The 17,353-nt window shown below is 45.8% G+C and overlaps 1 protein-coding gene across 1 annotated transcript; it reads right to left on the bottom strand.

Moving 5' to 3' along the window:
- Positions 1 to 326: 326 nt before the first annotated feature.
- Positions 327 to 16,681, bottom strand: YJU2 (YJU2 splicing factor homolog). Its single transcript, XM_007438457.3, has 8 exons — positions 16,582 to 16,681; positions 16,184 to 16,284; positions 14,801 to 14,945; positions 13,198 to 13,332; positions 11,980 to 12,161; positions 9,656 to 9,776; positions 8,291 to 8,453; positions 327 to 5,688 (listed from the first exon to the last, which is right to left on the bottom strand). Exons 1-8 carry the CDS (start codon positions 16,603 to 16,605, stop codon positions 5,573 to 5,575), a joined length of 987 nt encoding a protein of 328 aa, XP_007438519.1. The 5' UTR covers positions 16,606 to 16,681; the 3' UTR covers positions 327 to 5,572.
- Positions 16,682 to 17,353: the final 672 nt, after the last annotated feature.

Raw genomic sequence — 17,353 nt, forward strand, 5'->3', positions numbered from 1 at the left:
AAGCAACGGCTTCAGCCCGGGAGTTGCATTCGCACAACACCGCAAAACCCTAAATGGCAGGGCGGCTTATCCCGCGGGATGCACCGATCCGTCAAACATCTTTTCAGCTCGAGAGAATGGCTGGCTTGTGCGAGACCCCAGGCTACCAACTATACTTTAGTTTAGAGGGTTGTGTGAATGGAACCTGAGTTTAGCTTAAATTATTTCAACCCCAGAAAATCAGGAATCTGGTAGCCCCTTTTTTGACCCACAAATTCCATTAAAAGGCATCAGCTTTCGTGAGCTGCAGCTCACGAAAGCTGATGCCTTTTAATGGAATTTGTGGGTCAAAAAAGGGGCTACCAGATTTCTGATTTTTTCTTTTCTTTTTGCCATTGTAGACTAACCTCCTCCTCCAATGTTTTCAACAAATCAAAGCTTTATTGCGGTCAAAGACCAGCACAGTACAATGTTTTCAAACCTAGAGATGCTCCCAAACTCCAGATTACTGTAAATCCAGAACAGGTCACCATGTCCCCAATGTCAAGGGCTTCTGAAAGGGTAATTTAAACACCAGGAGGCTCTGTAAAAGTGAAAATGCTAGGTAATGTCAAAGAGACAGGCGCACGCACCCACCTCACCCCAAGAAAAAGACCTCTGTGAGAAAGGCTGAATAGAGGCCATAATGGAATCAGAAGAGGACGTGGCCAGAGTATCTATTTTTTTTTTTAAAAAGCCCCTATCTGGTGTTTAAAAATCGCTTGTAAACCTTTGCTTTATAGGTTTATATATATGTATATATCCAATCTCACGTTTGCAGACTGGATCTCATCCCTTTCTAAGGCAATCCTATGCAAATTTATTCAGAGGTAAAATCCTATTATGTTAAATGAGATTGAAAGATGCAAAAAATACTTAGTCCAGTCTTCATTCTGTTAACAGCGTCAGCAGCACATTGCCCTCTTAAACCACAGTTTATTTTAACCGTGCTTTGAGTAAGGTCCAACTGGCTGGGTTCACACACCGCATTCAATCCTAAACCAAGGTTTAACAGACCAAAATGGAAGACGATATGATGCACAGAACCTAAACCACATTGGGATTGTTAGACCTTTAACAATCCCCACTGAAAGCCACACAACCTTGTTCTTAATCCAACTTGGGCTCCATCAAGGGCCATTGCGGAATTACGCAAGACGCCGTTGCTAAAAACTCACCCCAAGTTTAACTTCTGAATCCCTGCAAGCTTTCGAGCAAAGACGCCGGCCATCGGAATATTGTTTAATAACAAATTACCCCCCCAAACATCCTCACAAATGCTAGTTCTTAGAAGATTATCGTAGACCGCCCCAGTTGGAGGGCCTCAGAGGTCATCTGTCCAGCCCCCTACTCAGTGCCATCCCCGTCTGACAGCAGAGCATTCCAGCTTCTGTTTGAAGATGCCCAGTGAAGGAAGACCCACCACTTCATGGCACGCAGCTTGTCCAAGCAGAAATTCCATCCTGATGTCTAACCTGTCAAATTTATGCTGCTTTGTAGCCTTGCAAGGTCAGAGAGAAAAGTGAGGTGGCCTGCGGAGAAGTCTGCGCAGCAAACAGGGGGCCAGGATCTGCTCTAAGTCCAGATAGATATGGCCTCTTCCCACTAAACAGTGTCCCCCTTGTAAGCCCCCAGGGGCAGAGACCTTATTTTATAGGCTTTGCAGAAATCCAGCCTTCCATGCCTAATTTTCACAGGCAAATGACTATCTTTGCACGGCTAAAATGGTACTATCCACACACAGCTGAGAGATGCGAACAGACTCAAACCCAAACGTCTTTTAAGGGGCAGTCCCCCCCCCCCCCAAAGCACAGCCTAATGAAGTTTAAATGTGTCAAGCGGCTGTGGAATAGTGCTTGGGGGAGGAAGAAAAGAGAAAAATCTGATGAGGAGAGAGACAGGACAGAGTCTCTTGGAAGGGAGCCTAGCTGACTGACGGAACAGTGGCTCTGCATGCTGCAACACTTTGCTGCAGCTCTCGTCCTCATCGCCCACATTAGATACTAGTGCATCTGTTGTTCCTAGCGTGCCTGTGCTTCGTTGCTCTGTCACCCGGCCAGAAGAAAGCAGGGAGGCTCCAGCCCTATTTGGTTCGGAGCTTAATCGCTCCGTGCGTCATCCGTGCCAAAGCGTTCCTGGGGAAGCCAGGGTACAGATGGGCTCCTAACGCAGACAGATGGTCTGGGAACTCAAGGGCAAAAGGGAAACCAGCTTGCTTCGCTGGACTGGTTAGCCAGGCAGACTGGGAGATTAGGAATGGCCACCCCTCGGTCTACCTGCCCGGCCCCTCCCACTGCTGGGGAAGAAGGCGCTTAAGAGAAACGGCCGTGGCTGGGCTCACTGGCGTGAGATGCCCTCAGCAGGCTGCAAGGGGAACTGGTTGGCTTCAAGGCTGCCTCTGAGCAAGCAGCAAGAACCTCGTAACAACCTTGCGAGGCTACAACTCGAGGATGGATAATGTGCAGGGCGGGCTGTGGGGAGGGACTCAGCTCTTGTTCTCTAAGGCCACCCAAATCTGCAGAGTAAGTACAAGATCATCAAGCCGCATCTACGCCCTGCCAGAGGATACTGCATGGCCAACCCTCCCTGGCTCACAATTTCCAGGCCTGCCAACCATGGCGTGCAAAGCACACTGAACTGCAAATCCTCCAAGCTCAAAGCAGTCTCCGTTCCAAGGTTCAAACAGCTGTTTATCAGCCCCACCAGGCCATCCAGACCAGGAAACTGACTCCATGAAAGCTAAAATAACTTTGACTGAGGCAGGCTACAAGAGAATTCTTGCCAAGTCAGATTGTGCTGAATCTCCTCTTCCTTCTTGCAGTTCAGCGAATGGGGGGGGGGTGGCCGCTAATCTGTGTGTCGATGCTTAATTGAGAATTTGCAGGACGGATACCGAAGAACGAGGATCCCCAGGGAGACGCTGGGATGGCAACAACCTTTGAGAAAGTTTACTAAAGAAAGGTCCCTGTAGATCCCCGCAGCGCCAGGGGTCCGTCCCCCACCTGCCACGTTGTGCCAAACGGCAGGGATGGTCTCCGGAATTTGACTCCCAAAGGGGTTGCTTTCGATGGGCAAGTTTTATAGCCCTGCGACTTCTCTGTCCCCCTCCGCCCCAGAGCTGCTGAGTTGAGGCATCAGCAAGGGCAAGTGACACAGTAATGAGGATTAAGTGTCAAGGAGGTATCGGTGGCCTAAGGCAAGAGGGAAATAATGATCTAACTGGGGTCAGAGCAGAGAGCTGTTATCTCGCACCTCGCAAGAGCACATAGGAAGAGCTAGCTAAGCAGCCTCTCTTCCAGGTGTTAATTCAAAAGTGCAAGTCAATCGCAGGACGAGGTGTCTGTCTGAGCTCTTCCAAACATTACCCCGTTTCCCAGGACTTCAAAATGTTTCAGCCCACTTGGCCTAGGTAACAGTTCTTGCGTATTTCCCTCAAGGTCACCTTTCTCTCTACACTGTTCCCCCCTTCGGGAAGTGTTTTGATGCTGTTCCAACTACTCTGGGCATGTTCTGAGCTCAAAATGAACCATTTGGGGCCCCAAACCCCCATTCTGAGCTTGAAACACTTGTGGAATGGGTCAAGACAATGTTCAGAGACTTCTGGGGAACTAGGAACCACCCCCTCTGAATCTGGAAGGACGGTATTGAATTAGAAACGGGATGTTTTGAGCCTGAAACCTTTCACATTCAAAATACTTCGCCCCTCCCTACCAGCTGGGACCAAGATCGCAGGGGGATCTGCCAAGGGACAGATTCATCTGTTAGCTAGGGCAAGAATGGATCCCCTTTGGATAGCTGGAGCCTGGCAATACCCAAATGCTTGTCGCTTCACACTGGACGAGTCATTTATACAGCGAGATGGGCAGTGTATAAATTTGATTAATAAATAAGTAAATAAAATCAACTGCAAACTCAGAACACCCCATTTCAAGTCCAAAGTGGCTATTTCAACCTTATCAGCCGTGTTCTGATATTCTCTGATCGATCTGGAGGCATTCTCAGCCCAGAACTGGGGCCATTTCAAGCGCAGGGCAATTCCAGAACAGTAGGCATATTGTCAGTCAGAGTGGAAGAACCTGCTCTGAACTTGTTCCAAGGTCAACACTTTTCAAATTCCAAACATTCTGCATGCCTTTACTACAGACCACATTGAGGATTTTAGGGGAGGCCAGGAGGCAAAGGAGGATGAGCTGCGTAACATATATGGGTGGCCCCAGTGACTGAATCTGTGTGTGTGATGTCAAAATCTGCAAGGTGGGCAGACATGGTGTTGCAATCAAAGCCCACATCTGCTTTTTCTGGGTTTGACAGGAGGAGTTTCTTTTCCCATTGATTTACAAGGCTTAGAAGACACTACAGTCAAACACAATTTTTGAGAAGCTTTTGCGATTATTAACCACACCAGGCCTATTTTACAGCTCACGTTACAACTTTTCAGCAGGACCATTTGGGAAGGGCCACCAAAAAGAAAGAAGGGTTCACGGGAAATGATGGCTTCCCTGAGGCCATCTCTGATCTACAGAAGCAGAGAAGTTTCTCTGTTTGGGAAAAGGTCACCTGGCATCAGCCAGCTATCTTGGATTCTCTTTTTTAAATACAAAGCCGAACGGGAGAGAAATAAACAGCACGCACGCTCACCCTGTATCATTTATTAAATTATACCAGTGTTTCTCAACCGTGGCAGCTTGAAGATGTGTGGATTTCAGAAATCTGGGAGTTGAAGTCCACACATCTTCAAGCTGCCAAGGTTGAGAAACACTGAGTTATACATTGATCTCACTTGAGAACACAGGTGATTGAGTCCATGAGCATTGCGGTCACAGGCAAGACTCTGGGGAATGTGGGATTTATTCATTACAAACTGCCATGAGCAAGATGCAGACTGGGAAAACAATGAGACGCAGAGGATTTAGCCTCTGTGGCCACTATATCCCCAGGCTGGATAGGACAGCTATTGTTTGTAAAAAGAAAAAAAGACACCAAGCAACCAGGGTGAACTTTGACATCTATTCTGCTTTGGAGCAGACCCATTTGATAGAGCTAAACAGGACTGGTTTGCTCCAAATGTTTCAGGTCCCTGAAAGCGGTGTTTCTCAACCTCAGCCACTTTAAGATGTATGGACTTCAGCTGGGGAGTTCTGGGAGTTGTAGTCTGCACATCTTAAAGTGGCTGAGGTTGAGAAACACTGCATTAAACAACAGGAAGAGATTCAGGGGGGGAGAGGAGTGAAGATGGCTGTTCTTTTCATTCAACCCAGACCGTCAGATGGTTTGGTCCTGTATTCCACCAAGAGCTGCGTTAGGAAGTACTTGAGAAAGGGTACCACTCTGTCCACCATCTTCATCATAGAAAAAGGAATGGTCCTTGCCGTGCTTACTGGTCACAAGGATGAAGGCAAGAAAGGCGACAGGCAACCGTCTGGACCAGCAGGACCTCCCAGATTTCAGCCGGCATTCTACAGAACGAAAAAGCCCCTCTACTCACAGGCAGTTCAGAAGCGGAGGGCTGGAGAACGTCTTCTTGCAACCCAACCAGCCTTCCTTGTCTAAGAATTCAGTCACTTTTGCTGTCCTCGCTGTCAGAGTAAGTCCCCAGAAGGCCGAGGGAAGAGACCCCTGTGCTCGAGCCAGGTGCGGTCCCTGTAGAAGTGCCATGAGCGCTCTGCTTCCCTAGAAGAAGATTTGAAAACTCAACAGTTGCTGAAAGACACAAAGAACTTCTCCAGACCCTCCCCAACTTGGACCTCCCAGATCCTAGACCAGTGTTTCTCAACCTTGGCAGCTGGAAGACGTGTGGACTTCAACTCCCAGAATTCCCCAGCCAGCATGCCAAGGTTGAGAAACACTGTCCTAGACTATCGAGCCCATATGCCCCAACCCTTGGGGAAGACAGAAGTCCAGTCCACCCCCACCTGGGCATAGGTGGGCAAGGCAAAGGACAGAGAGATGATCATGTAGAACTGCCTTCCCTTAAACAGGGGTTTTCCAGATGTGTCGGCATTACAGTTCCAATCAAACCCCTTAACACGAACCCAGAAGCTAAATTCTCATCAAGTTAGCCAGAGTTTTGGCAAGAAAAAGGGGTTCAGTTACAGCATTTTGGAAACTAAATAGGTACACGCTTCAGTCCCACTTTAATCAGGGAGAAGATTAAGGGAAGGCCTCCCTGATGCCTTTGATCCTCTTTCTAGATGTCTCTTCGCTCAAGGGGAAGTTGCTACCCATGGATGAGACACGAAGGGAATCTCCATCTCTTCTTGCTCTGCAAAGGTTCACAAGCATCCTTTCGGGTTCCCAGACCCAGAGAATGCCATTATTTCAGCAAACGTCCAAAGTTGAAGACCCAAGAGGACACCGGGAGGATTCCAGGCTAGAGAAGACTAACTTAGTGAGTACAGAAGCTACCATTTTCAGCCCATTTTATGGGCATCTCTTAAACTGGCTGCAGGGAGAACTTGCCTAGTCACCCAGCGGCTTGCATTCTGGCCAGTCCCAAAACTCAGATTTGCTAAAATGCCACCTACCATCTACTTCTTCCCTGCTGGACAGGTGGAGATGCTTCTAAACCAAACACCAGCAGCGCCCACTCATGATTGGCATTTTCTAAGAAAGCGTCTACACCAGTGTTTCTCAGCCTCGGCAACTTTAAGATGGGTGGACTTCAACTCCCAGAATCCCTCAGTCAGCCATGCTGGCTGGGGAATTCTGGGAGCTGAAGTCCACCCATCTTAAAGTTGCCGAGGCTGAGAAACACTGGTCTACAGCCTGATCCTCGTGTTTTGGAGCATCCCACATCTTTTATTTAAGAAATAATTTAAGGTAAAAACTCAAATGTGGCAGAGATGTCAAAGGAGACGTCTGCAGGGATAATGGTGTCCCAGGCCTAGATTACGGAAGGCCAGTTAGAGCACAGAAAAAAATGGAAAAGGTATCCTAGACTCAAGCTTGATTCCTGGGGATTACCGGGCACGTCCATATTGTTCTGTTGGCAATACAGGTAGTCCTCGCTTAACAAACACAACTGGGACCAGAATTTAGGTCACTAAGCAATATGGTTGTTAAGCGAATCATCACGTGACCGGACCTGATTTTACAACCTTTTTTGTGGTGGTCGTTAAGTGAATCACTGTGATCATTAAGTAAATCACACGGTTAAGCGAATCACATGGTTTCCCATTGATTTTGCTTGCCAGAAGCCAGCTAGGAAGGTCATAAAAGGCAACCACATGGGATGTTGCAACCATCATAAGTGCAAGTTGGTCGCCAAGCGCCTGAATCGTGATCACGTGACCACGGGAGCACTGCAACAGTCGTAACTTCAGGCACTTGTAAATCATTTTTTTTAGCGCCATCATAACTTCGAATGGTTGCTAAACGAACAGTCATTAAGTGAGAAATGGTGTGCCACTGCCTTGTTGCAGAAGGCGGGCTGGGTTCCCCTCTAGCCTACTGGAATATCCTGGTACTTTCCCTTTAGATCCCGATTAACTTCCAAATTCAGACTAAACCAGCTGCATGCTGCCATCTGTTGAAACTGCAGCAGTTAACCCCACGCTCAGTAGAGGAGATTAATGAGAAATGGCCCATAGTTAGAATGCACAAAGGTGCGTTCACATGTTTGCTGGAAACATGAACAATGTGAAGGGACATTTTATCACATCTGGTGGACGTGTAAAAAGCCAAAACAATTTAGATACAAAGACATACATTAATTCAGATGTTTTTAAAGATTAAAACACAACTGAACCCAGAGATTTTTCTTTTGGGACTAATGGAGAGGCAGCTAGAAAAAGGCCATGGAGCTTTGCTTTTATATATGACAACTGCAGCGAGACTATTATATGCTCAAAAGTGGAAAGGTCCAACATCACCACAATGCAGGAACGGTTGGTGAAGATGGTGGAACTTGCAGAGTTGGCTAAATTAACGTCCTCGATCAGAGAAAAGACAATATCTACATTTATGGCGGATTGGAAACCCTTTATAGACTTTTTGCATGAAACAGACAAAAATCCGCTTATGACTTTTGGTTCTGATGAAAAGGGGGGGTCCACACGTCTTAAAGTTACCAAGGTTGAGAAACACTGCCCTAGAGTCAACAGTTTCTGTCTGCCCACTCCAGGTGCCCTCTATTCAAAGCTGTCATCTTGTGGCATGGAGGAAGCGTGCCTTTTCTATCACAGCCCCTGCCCTCTGGAACAGCGTCCCCCCAAGATAAGGACAGCGCCCTCCCTCCTACGCTTCCAAAAAGCCGCTGCCTCATCCTCCTGACCTTGTTCGGATGGCACATCCTGGCTTCCTGCTCCATTGGCCACCATGGAAACGGACTTCCTTTTGGCAGTCACCAACCCTGACAGTTTTGTCTGCACCGAAAATTTTCCCACGCTCTTCTGCCAGGTTTCCAGCTTCTGCTTTTTAGCTTGCGGCTCCGAATCCTGTGATGGAAGCCAAAGGCACACTCAGGGTTTTACTAAAAGCAACTGTGCTCAAGGAACAGCTAAACATGGATGCCGCGGCACCAAAGAAGGGAGGGTTGGAACTCCTGGTTTGCATGGGGAAGGGCTTGGGGTCCGCCCAATGCACCTGCATCGCAGGGCACCTGACTAGCTCAGGGCCCAAGATTTGCACTCAGAGCAAGCGCTCCCCAGGCAAGCCTCCCGCCCCCCGCCTTCCGATCTGTTCTGCCTATCACAACTTATGAGAAGCTTCCTAGTTCCAACTTTTAAAACCCGGAAATAACACCTCTTACGTTTTTTCAATAACAAATCCAGTTTTTGATTGGCATTTTGATTTACTGCCATCATATTTGCATCCTGCTTTTTCTCTGAGTGCTCATCCTGCATTATGAATGGAGTTTCCTTAAGCCCTTAACACTTTCCAAGATGAAGAATAAATCCCCAAATCTCTACAACGCTGCCCGCTGAGGGATTCTGCGGCATCCGAGACTGTCTTTGAATTTCCAAAAGGGTTTTTTTTGTTTTTGTTTTATCCAGCAGCAGATACCCTGAAGAAATCTGGAAGGAGGCAATTCTGACCAATTCTTCTTGCTGCTTCCATCATATTCAGGGACACACTTGGGCAGATGTCATGGGCTGTAGGGGGAAAGGGAGCAACCTCTTGCTGCCACTCGTGAAAGCCTCTGCTGAAACAAAGTGGGTTTCCTGTGACTGGAAAGGCAGGCGTGGGTTTCACAATTTGGGGCTCTTCAGACCTCCAGGGGCCAAACTCCCAAACTCTGTTGGGAAAGGATTGGGTAGGATCACAGGACAAATCTTAACTCATCACTTGCTTTGCAGCTTTCTCAAGCATCACTCACTGAGTCACAGAACAGAAGGATTGGAAGGGACCTTAGAGATCATCTGGTCCAACCCTATGCCCATTGTATATCCCCAACAGATGACCCTCCAGCCTGTTTCAACCCCTCTGGGAAAGGAGTGTGCATTATGTCTGTTCCACGTCTGAACAGCTCTTACCATTTGGAAAGTCTTCCAGATCACAGAAGGGAAGGACTAGAAGGTGCTTAAGAGATCATCCAGCCCAATCCGCTGCTCAAAGCAGGAAGAGCCCCCATGAAGTGGGATAGTCCTTCGTAACATCACCCAACTTCTTGGGTGACACTCGAGGGCGCTTTGCATACCTGCTGCAGGATGTCGGTTGGCTTCCCTTTTGCAAGCTGTTTTGGGGGAGCTGGAGCGGGGTCCTCCTCTGAATCAGAGTCTTCAAGCAGTCTCCTGCTTTGGGCTTGCTCCAGCATTGCTCTGGGTGAGAAAGAAGAGGGGGAGACGTACATGGTCAGCAACTGACAGGGCAGAGCATGGGGAGTAAGTTCAAGGACACCAGGTGTAGCATGTCATGCTATTTCCAATCTTCAAACACTTATCTGCAAATATTTAGTCAAAATCCCACAGATCCTGCTTAGCTGTGTTTTTCAACCCTGGCAACTTTGAGATGTTTTCCCATGCTGGCTAGGGAATTCTGGAAGTTGAAGTCCACACATCTTCAAAGTTGCCAGGGCTGAAAAACACTGCTCTGTATTGTTTCAGGAAGAATATTTCATCCATGCCATGAGATTTTATTGGCTACTCTTTTTCTGTCAAATAGCATTTTTTTCATTCAATGCTTTCAATCTCATTGTTCCCCCCTCATGGGTCTTCCAGATATGCTGGACTTCAATAGCTACTAGAGAGCATCAAATAATCGAGGATAGGATTCAGGACTGGATATATTCAGAGGGGAGGTCTATGGAGGACAAGTGACCTTGAAGACTCCATGTTATCCTTGGGTGGGGGATTTGTGGCTTGGCCTAGTCAAGGGGATCCACATGGAAGAAGGATCTAGTTGGCCGCTGTGAAGAACAAAATGCGGGATGGCTGTTCTGATCTTCTTACGAAGTTTCTTAGGCTTTTATGAAGACCACCTTCACGCAGCACATCATGAACCTGCAGACTCCATTGCCACAAAATATGGGGATGGCCCCCAACCTGGGTGGCTTCCAAGGGCACTGGAGAAATTCATGGAGGTCTATCAAGGGCTATCAATTGTGAATTGGGAAGACTCAGTGTTCCCTCTGGGTTGGGAAAACACTGGTCCAGCAAGCTCCAGTTGCAGGTGAATACTAGTGGGGGACAGGTAGGTCTCTCTCCTGCTTGTGAGCACCCTAGAGGCCCCTAGACCACCCCTGGGAGAAACAAAATACTGGAGTAAGATGAGCTTGGCCTGATCCGCTGCAACAGTTCTTACCTGATATAGTTGCTTGTTTTTATGAAGCCCTTTTTGTAAGCACATCACTAACCACTACAATTCATTGCCACAAGACGTGGGGAGGGCCCCGAGTTTGGATGGCTTCATAATGGGTTGGATAATTGCTTGGAGGACAACCCTACTGAGACTTCATTTTCTCCCCATGTCGAGGGCAGCAGAATTCCAAATGCCAGCTGCAGGGGAGTGGCGGCGGAAGATCAAGTGGTCTCCATCCCCAACTTGCAAGCACCCAGAACACCTGCCTGATCATTCTGAGAAACAAAGCGCTGGACTAAGGTGATCCAGCAGGATTGTTCTTAGCCTCTTTTTCATTCTCATGACCAGCCAGGAGAGGTCGCCCTGGGGCCAAAATGGATTAAACGCCTGACCTTTTCAGTTAAACTCAGTGCCTACCACCAAGATTGTGACTTTGGTTTTACACCACCACTTCAAGGGGAGAAATTATGACTCCAAAGCTCAACCTATACCCCATTTAACATAAATACCAGCCACATTCAAAACAGAAGAACCACAGCGCCTGTCCTGGGGAATAGCATCTCTCCGGATATCCAGATGGCCCTGACCCTGTTAGCCTTTCCCAGGGCTGACTCGGTGAAGTGTTTGAGTTGGGCAAGCGCTGCAACTGATGGGGTTTTTGTGATTTATTGTTTTAACATCATGGGCATCATGGGTTATATGTTGTACAGGCAATCCTCGCTTAACAACCATTTGTTTAGTGACCTTTCGAAGTTATGACAGTGCTAAAAAAGTGGCTTATGACCAGTCCTCACATTTATGACCATCGCAGTGCCCCCATGGGTCAGGTGATCATGATCCGGGTGCTTGGCAACCAGCTTGCACTTACAATGGTTGCAGCATCCTAGGGTCACGTGATCACCATTTGCAACCTTCCCAGCCAACTTCTGGCAAGCAAAATCAACAGGGATCCAGTTAACAACTGCCACAAAAAAGGTCATAAAATTGGGTCCAGTCACATGATGATTTGCTTAACGACCACATTGCTTAGCAACCTAAATTTCAGTACCAATTGTGGTCGTTAGGCAACAATTGTTATTTTAATTCTTGTACACTGCCAAGAGTTACTGCTGTGAGACAGGCAGCCACGAAAATCAAATGAGTAAATACTCCCATAGGACATATCAAAGGACACCAGCATAAAATGGCAAGAGCAGATCCCAGGACAGAATTATTGAATCTCACTTCATTTCCTGCTCGTCCTCCTCCAACTCCCGCTGTTTCTGCTGCTCCTCGAACTCCTTGTACTGCTGCAACATAGATTCAAAGTCAACGTGGGCCTGCCGCTGGTTGAGTTCTTTCAGCTCCTGCAAGTTCTCCAAAACTTCCATCTCTAGTTTGGAATCTTTGGTCCTGTTCTCCAAAACCTGGAAAGATAAAAGCAGAAAGGTGTTAGGACTTGGAGGATAAGGTGGCAGGGACAGAAGAACAGCCAAAAAAGCAAAGTGGGACATCTTCTTCTTCAGAGTGTCCACTTTCTTGTCTTCTCCTCTGGCTCTTTCAGAAGGGAGAACAAGAATCAACAGGGGCAGAACTGGAAGAAAGTATCTTTGGGCTAAAGATCAGAGAATCTTCCAGATAATAATACTGCATGTTGCTGAAACAGATTCCCTCGTTCCTTCATAGAGAGCGCCACCTAATCTCTGTGTAACCATCTTTAAGAGATATGGCAGTTATATCACAGCTTCTGCTTTGTGTCAGGGGGTTGCACTAGAGACCTCCAAGATCCCTTTCAATTCAATGGTTGGGTTCCCACTACACACCAAACATAAACTAACCAAACATGATGGGGTCCCATGCTTGCCACAAAACAGTTAACAAATCAACCAAAATTATTGTATGTTGCCCAGAGTCACATGAGATGAACAGCTGTATAAACTTGATGAAATAAATAATAAATAAATAAAACAAAATACAAACACACTCTCCAGGTTAGCATGTCGAACAAATGCAGCTTGAAGTCTTTTTATGACCTGGTTCAGCCTCTGGAATGAACACAGCCTATAATTTTACTATCTGTATAGCTCAAGTTGTTCTGTTCCTCCAGTTCCTTCTTCCTGGCTTCAAAGAAGGTCTAAAGGTTTTAACCACACACTTGCAGATCGATCCTAACCTACACTGGAAAATTAGAACTCTTCCTTCCCCAAGCTGAAAGAAAGCCAAATTACATTTTTCAAAAGGCAGCATTCTGAACCCACCACCCAGTCCTGATTTTTACTACCCACCCCAAAGCTTTAGAATAATATCTGGAAACAAATGTTAACAAAGAAAATATAGGAATTTATAAAAACAACCAAGCGAAGAAATCCAATTCTCCCAAGCGCTCAGTTCCTGCTCCCCCATACTCTACTTAGAAAAAGGTAGAATAAAAGTTTCTTTCACAGCATAAGATTGGTCAAACACCTTCATGGGGTTGTTCAGCTCTTCATCTTCTCTTTCTTTCTGCAAACGCTTTTCTTCTTCCTCCAGCAACTTCTCAGCTTGGAAGTTTCGGGTGGCTCCGTGCTCCATGGCATAATCTGTGTTTTCAGGGTCTGTCTAAAGAGGGAATAGGACAAACACAGAAGTTGTTAATTCTCTGATTTGTAAACTGGCAATGAGCCCTTTTTTTTTTTTTTTTTTTGAGGATGATCTGCAGCTCTAATCAACTGGGTAAGTCAAAATATTGCAAATACCCTGCATAAATATTGTGCACAGAACAGAATGCAGGCACCCCAATTGTGGAGAGGACATGGGTTGTTGGCGAGGAGTGTCTTTCTGGAGTGACACTCCTAATTTGGTACATGTGTCATACAACCAGCAGGAAAGACAAACATGGGTTTGAGGAGTACCCACTCGGCCACTACTGGGGTTCTGGTCCAACTGCATTTTATTTGCTTGTTATCTTTAAAGTGCTAACTAACTAGCATCTTTAACTTCCCAAGCTGTCGGTGGCGCTGAGGCATTTTTAAAGAAAACATAGCTTGATGTTCATACAGAATTTTCTAATACGGTATACACCAAATACAAGCTAATTAAATCCTCCAAAGGATTTAAGACAATTGGATGCAATCAATTTAGACAGGGTGCCCAAGGAGGGTCAGATAAAGAACCACAAAATATGGAAATGGTAACAAACTCATGACAGCATCAGGGCTAGGGGAAAATCAACCCTTGGCTGTGTGAACAGCAAAACTGTTTTTCCCTTAAAGGAAGACTAGGCACTTGTTATGCTGGACCATAAAGAAGGCTGAGCGCCGAAGAATTGATGCCTTTGAACTGTGGTGCTGGAGAAGACTCTTGAGAGTCCCCTGGACTGCTAGGAGGTCAAACCAGTCACTCTTAAAGGAAATCAACCCTGACTGCTCATTGGAAGGATCGATAATGAAGCTCAAGCTCAGATACTTTGGTCACCTAATGCGAAGAGAGATCTCTTTGGAGAAGACCCTGATGCTGGGAAAGATTGAAGGCAAAAGGAGAAGAGGACGGCAGAGGATGAGATGGTTAGATAGCATCACTGAAGCAATGAGCATGAAACTGAGCAAACTCAGGGAGGCAGTGAAGGACAGGAAGGCCTGGCGCAATATGGTTCATGGGGTCACGAAGAGTCGGACACGACTTAACGACTAAACAACAACAACAAGGCACTTGTTTCTTGTTTGTAATTAATTTACCTTTAAAATGGAAGGGCTGTCTGAGAAAATGACAACAGAAGCAGATTAATTTTGCTATTTAGAACAGGACTGGTTTACCTTCAGAGCTGCCTCCCTTCCAGGTAGATACTTTCGTTCAAGAAGAAATACAACATGTTGTGGCCTTTAGTGCTACTCATGTGGCAAGACTATCCATTCATCCCAACCTGCTTTGGATCTTCATGAAGGCATAGCGTAGATGCCCTTTTATCAGCAGCTGGTTCTAGTAAAAGGCACCAGCTTGGATTTTAAATTATTTTTTACAGGTACAGTGTGTATGTGTGCGTGGGGGAGTAGGTTGGGAGAAAAGAGAGCGAGACCAAAAGAGGCTTTACCTTGAATGTGATTTCTGCAAGGCAGCGGGTGCATTTGATGTAAAACCGGAAGATGGGAAGCCCCAAGTAAGATTCATTCTGGACCGTCTCCTTCCGGGCATTAAATTTTTTGCCCTTGTAAATGTATTCACCACACGTTTTGCACCTACAAGATTGAAAACATGATTCACAGATTTCACGAAGTGCAACTGCTCATTCTTCATCCGCTTACAGACCTTTTTAACCCTCATCATGGATGTTTATGTTACAACTTGCCATGCAAGCAAAATCTGTTTTCTATTGTTGGCAGACCCAAGTCCTGAGACATCAGCAGAACTGTAACGCTGAGGAAAGGAACAATCTCTATGTAAGAAGAACGTTAAGAAAACTTGTTTTCTTTTTAAAGTGTCTTTACCTGAATCTGATTTTTGAATGCAGGGAAGGATAAAAGAAAAGATGAACCAACCTCTCATGGTGGCTATGTGTCTGCATGACACACACTGATAGTTAAGTCAATCATGATTTACACATTAATTCAAAAATATGAACTAACCTCAATGGCTGGTTTTGCACAGCAGCCAGCTAGTTCATGCGTTATGCACATCCACCCAGAGTTTTAGGAATCAGATTCAATAACTGGGTTCAGGTATCACAATAAACCACAACACAGTTTATTTTTAGCTTAGGGCATGACATGAACCCAATCACTACCATCATGGTGGCTTATTCTAAACCATGGGTTAGCACAATGTGCAAACCAGGCTGTTTACTTTCTAGCAGGAAGCAGCTTTAACCTTGGAGTCCAGGTATCTGCCACATTCCTTTATGGTTAAACAGAATTAAAATCCCTGCCCCTCCATTCCTACAGAAGCATCCCAGGATATAACCGCCCAGAGTCGCTCTGCAGTGAGATGGGCAGTGACAAATTTGAAATATAAATAAATAAATATAACTATGGTGACCATACATCCTTCATTATAAAGGACAGTCCTTTATTTCAGAAAGCTTCCTTTAGATGTATTTATTTTTTTAAAACTCACTTTTGTCCTTTATTTTGTCCATTCCTTTTACTGTACAAATGATACCATTTCACAGTCTTTCCCATTCATGTGAAAAATGTGGAAACTGAACTGTCTTTTTAAAATAAATTTACATATACTATTTGATATTTTTATTGCAATGTGTTTTTGTAAATTTTTCTTGGTTTTGCTCTTGAATTTTCCTTTGTAAAGCAAAATCATAAACATAAACAATTCACATTTTTTATCCTTATGAACCTCTCTCAGATGTGCTCCTTTTTCAAGTCTGTCCTTTATTTTTTCCAAAAAAACACGGTCACTGTAGATATAACTCATCTCATAAGCTGAATATTCCCAAGAGAAACAGAATTCAAGCTTCTCTTACCGCATGTTAAAGGGAGCCATCAGCCGGACCACATATTGCCGGTCCTTTGGAAGTTTAAGCTTAGGGATTTTAGACGGATCGAAGTCTGGCGGGTAGTATTTCTAGAATGCCCAAAAATAAAAATGAAATTGAAATAAATGATCATCTGTTCATGCCAATTCATGAACACCAATAGCCTGGGCAGTCCCAAGACGCCAGGGGATCCCAGCCCATCTTTATTTAAATGGCTGATGAGTCCACTCCGGTCTCCCCTGCGTAGTTCGGCCTCTTTACAACAACCCTGCGAGGTAGACCGCCATCCCCATCCCAAGTTTGACTCTTTCTGAGCACCCACCCCACCGCCCCAGGCCTCCAACCGGCCCCAGCCCATGTTTTTCCGCCCCCTCCTTTTCACTCACATTTAACACTTTCCTCTCCGACATTTTGCCCCCTCGCGGTTGTAGCCGGTCGCCGCGAAACTCTCCCCAAACACCACCACTTCCAGAATTCCCAACTCGTCCCGCCTCCTTCGCTACTATTGGCTGTCACACGTCCGGGCGGAGCAAGATTCGCATCTCTATTGGCTTGTCTCGCGGTCTGTCAACAGCAAGCCCCACCCCAGTCGGCGCTCCATTTCTGCGTCTTTCACCCAGCGCCCCGCGTGCGTCTTTGTGTCACGTGGCTTGCCCTTCCCTAAAATACTCCGTTGGGGAAACAAAGCTCCGCCATTGCTAGTTCCGGGGCTGGAGGGTAGTGGGTTAGATTGAATGGAAGTTATTAAGGGCGTTTAATAAAGTATGCGTATGAAATATTCATTACCTTTATTAAATATTTAACTCTTTGAAATATTGAATGCTCTTTTTTAATTAAAAAGCGGAATTGCTTGGGGGTAAAGTTTATTAGGTGCCTGATACTGTTTCCACTAGCAGGATTAAATCCTAAAATAATTTTCGCTGCAACCTGTAGTTGCAGGTTGCAGCGAAAATAGTAATAATTATTATTATTTCTGCATGATCAAAACTTCCTCCCCTCCCTCCAGGACGTTGCTGAGTTTATCTTTTGTCTTTAAGGTGTATATATTGCCTTTCCAAACCACTTATCCTGAAATGGTTTATGAAGAGTTTTATTACAATTTGCATTTTCAAATGCAAACTAAAAACAGCCACCAAATGTAAGCATACAGTAGGTATA

This window comes from Python bivittatus, unplaced genomic scaffold, assembly GCF_059951505.1.
Source record: "Python bivittatus isolate LINGU-HERP-01145 unplaced genomic scaffold, Pbiv_v1 ctg000580_np1212, whole genome shotgun sequence".
Lineage (NCBI taxonomy): Eukaryota > Metazoa > Chordata > Lepidosauria > Squamata > Pythonidae > Python > Python bivittatus.

What these genes read in the sequence shown, in the direction of transcription:
- YJU2 (XM_007438457.3), bottom strand. Translation starts at nt 16,605, where the DNA reads ATGTCGGAGAGGAAAGTGTTAAAT. An exon ending in CAACCGACATCCTGCAGCAG is followed by an intron (nt 8,454 to 9,655) that starts GTATGCAAAGCG and finishes CTTCCATCACAG; the next exon opens with GATTCGGAGCCGCAAGCTAA. An exon ending in GGATGTGCCATCCGAACAAG is followed by an intron (nt 5,689 to 8,290) that starts GTCAGGAGGATG and finishes ATCTTCTTCTAG; the next exon opens with GGAAGCAGAGCGCTCATGGC.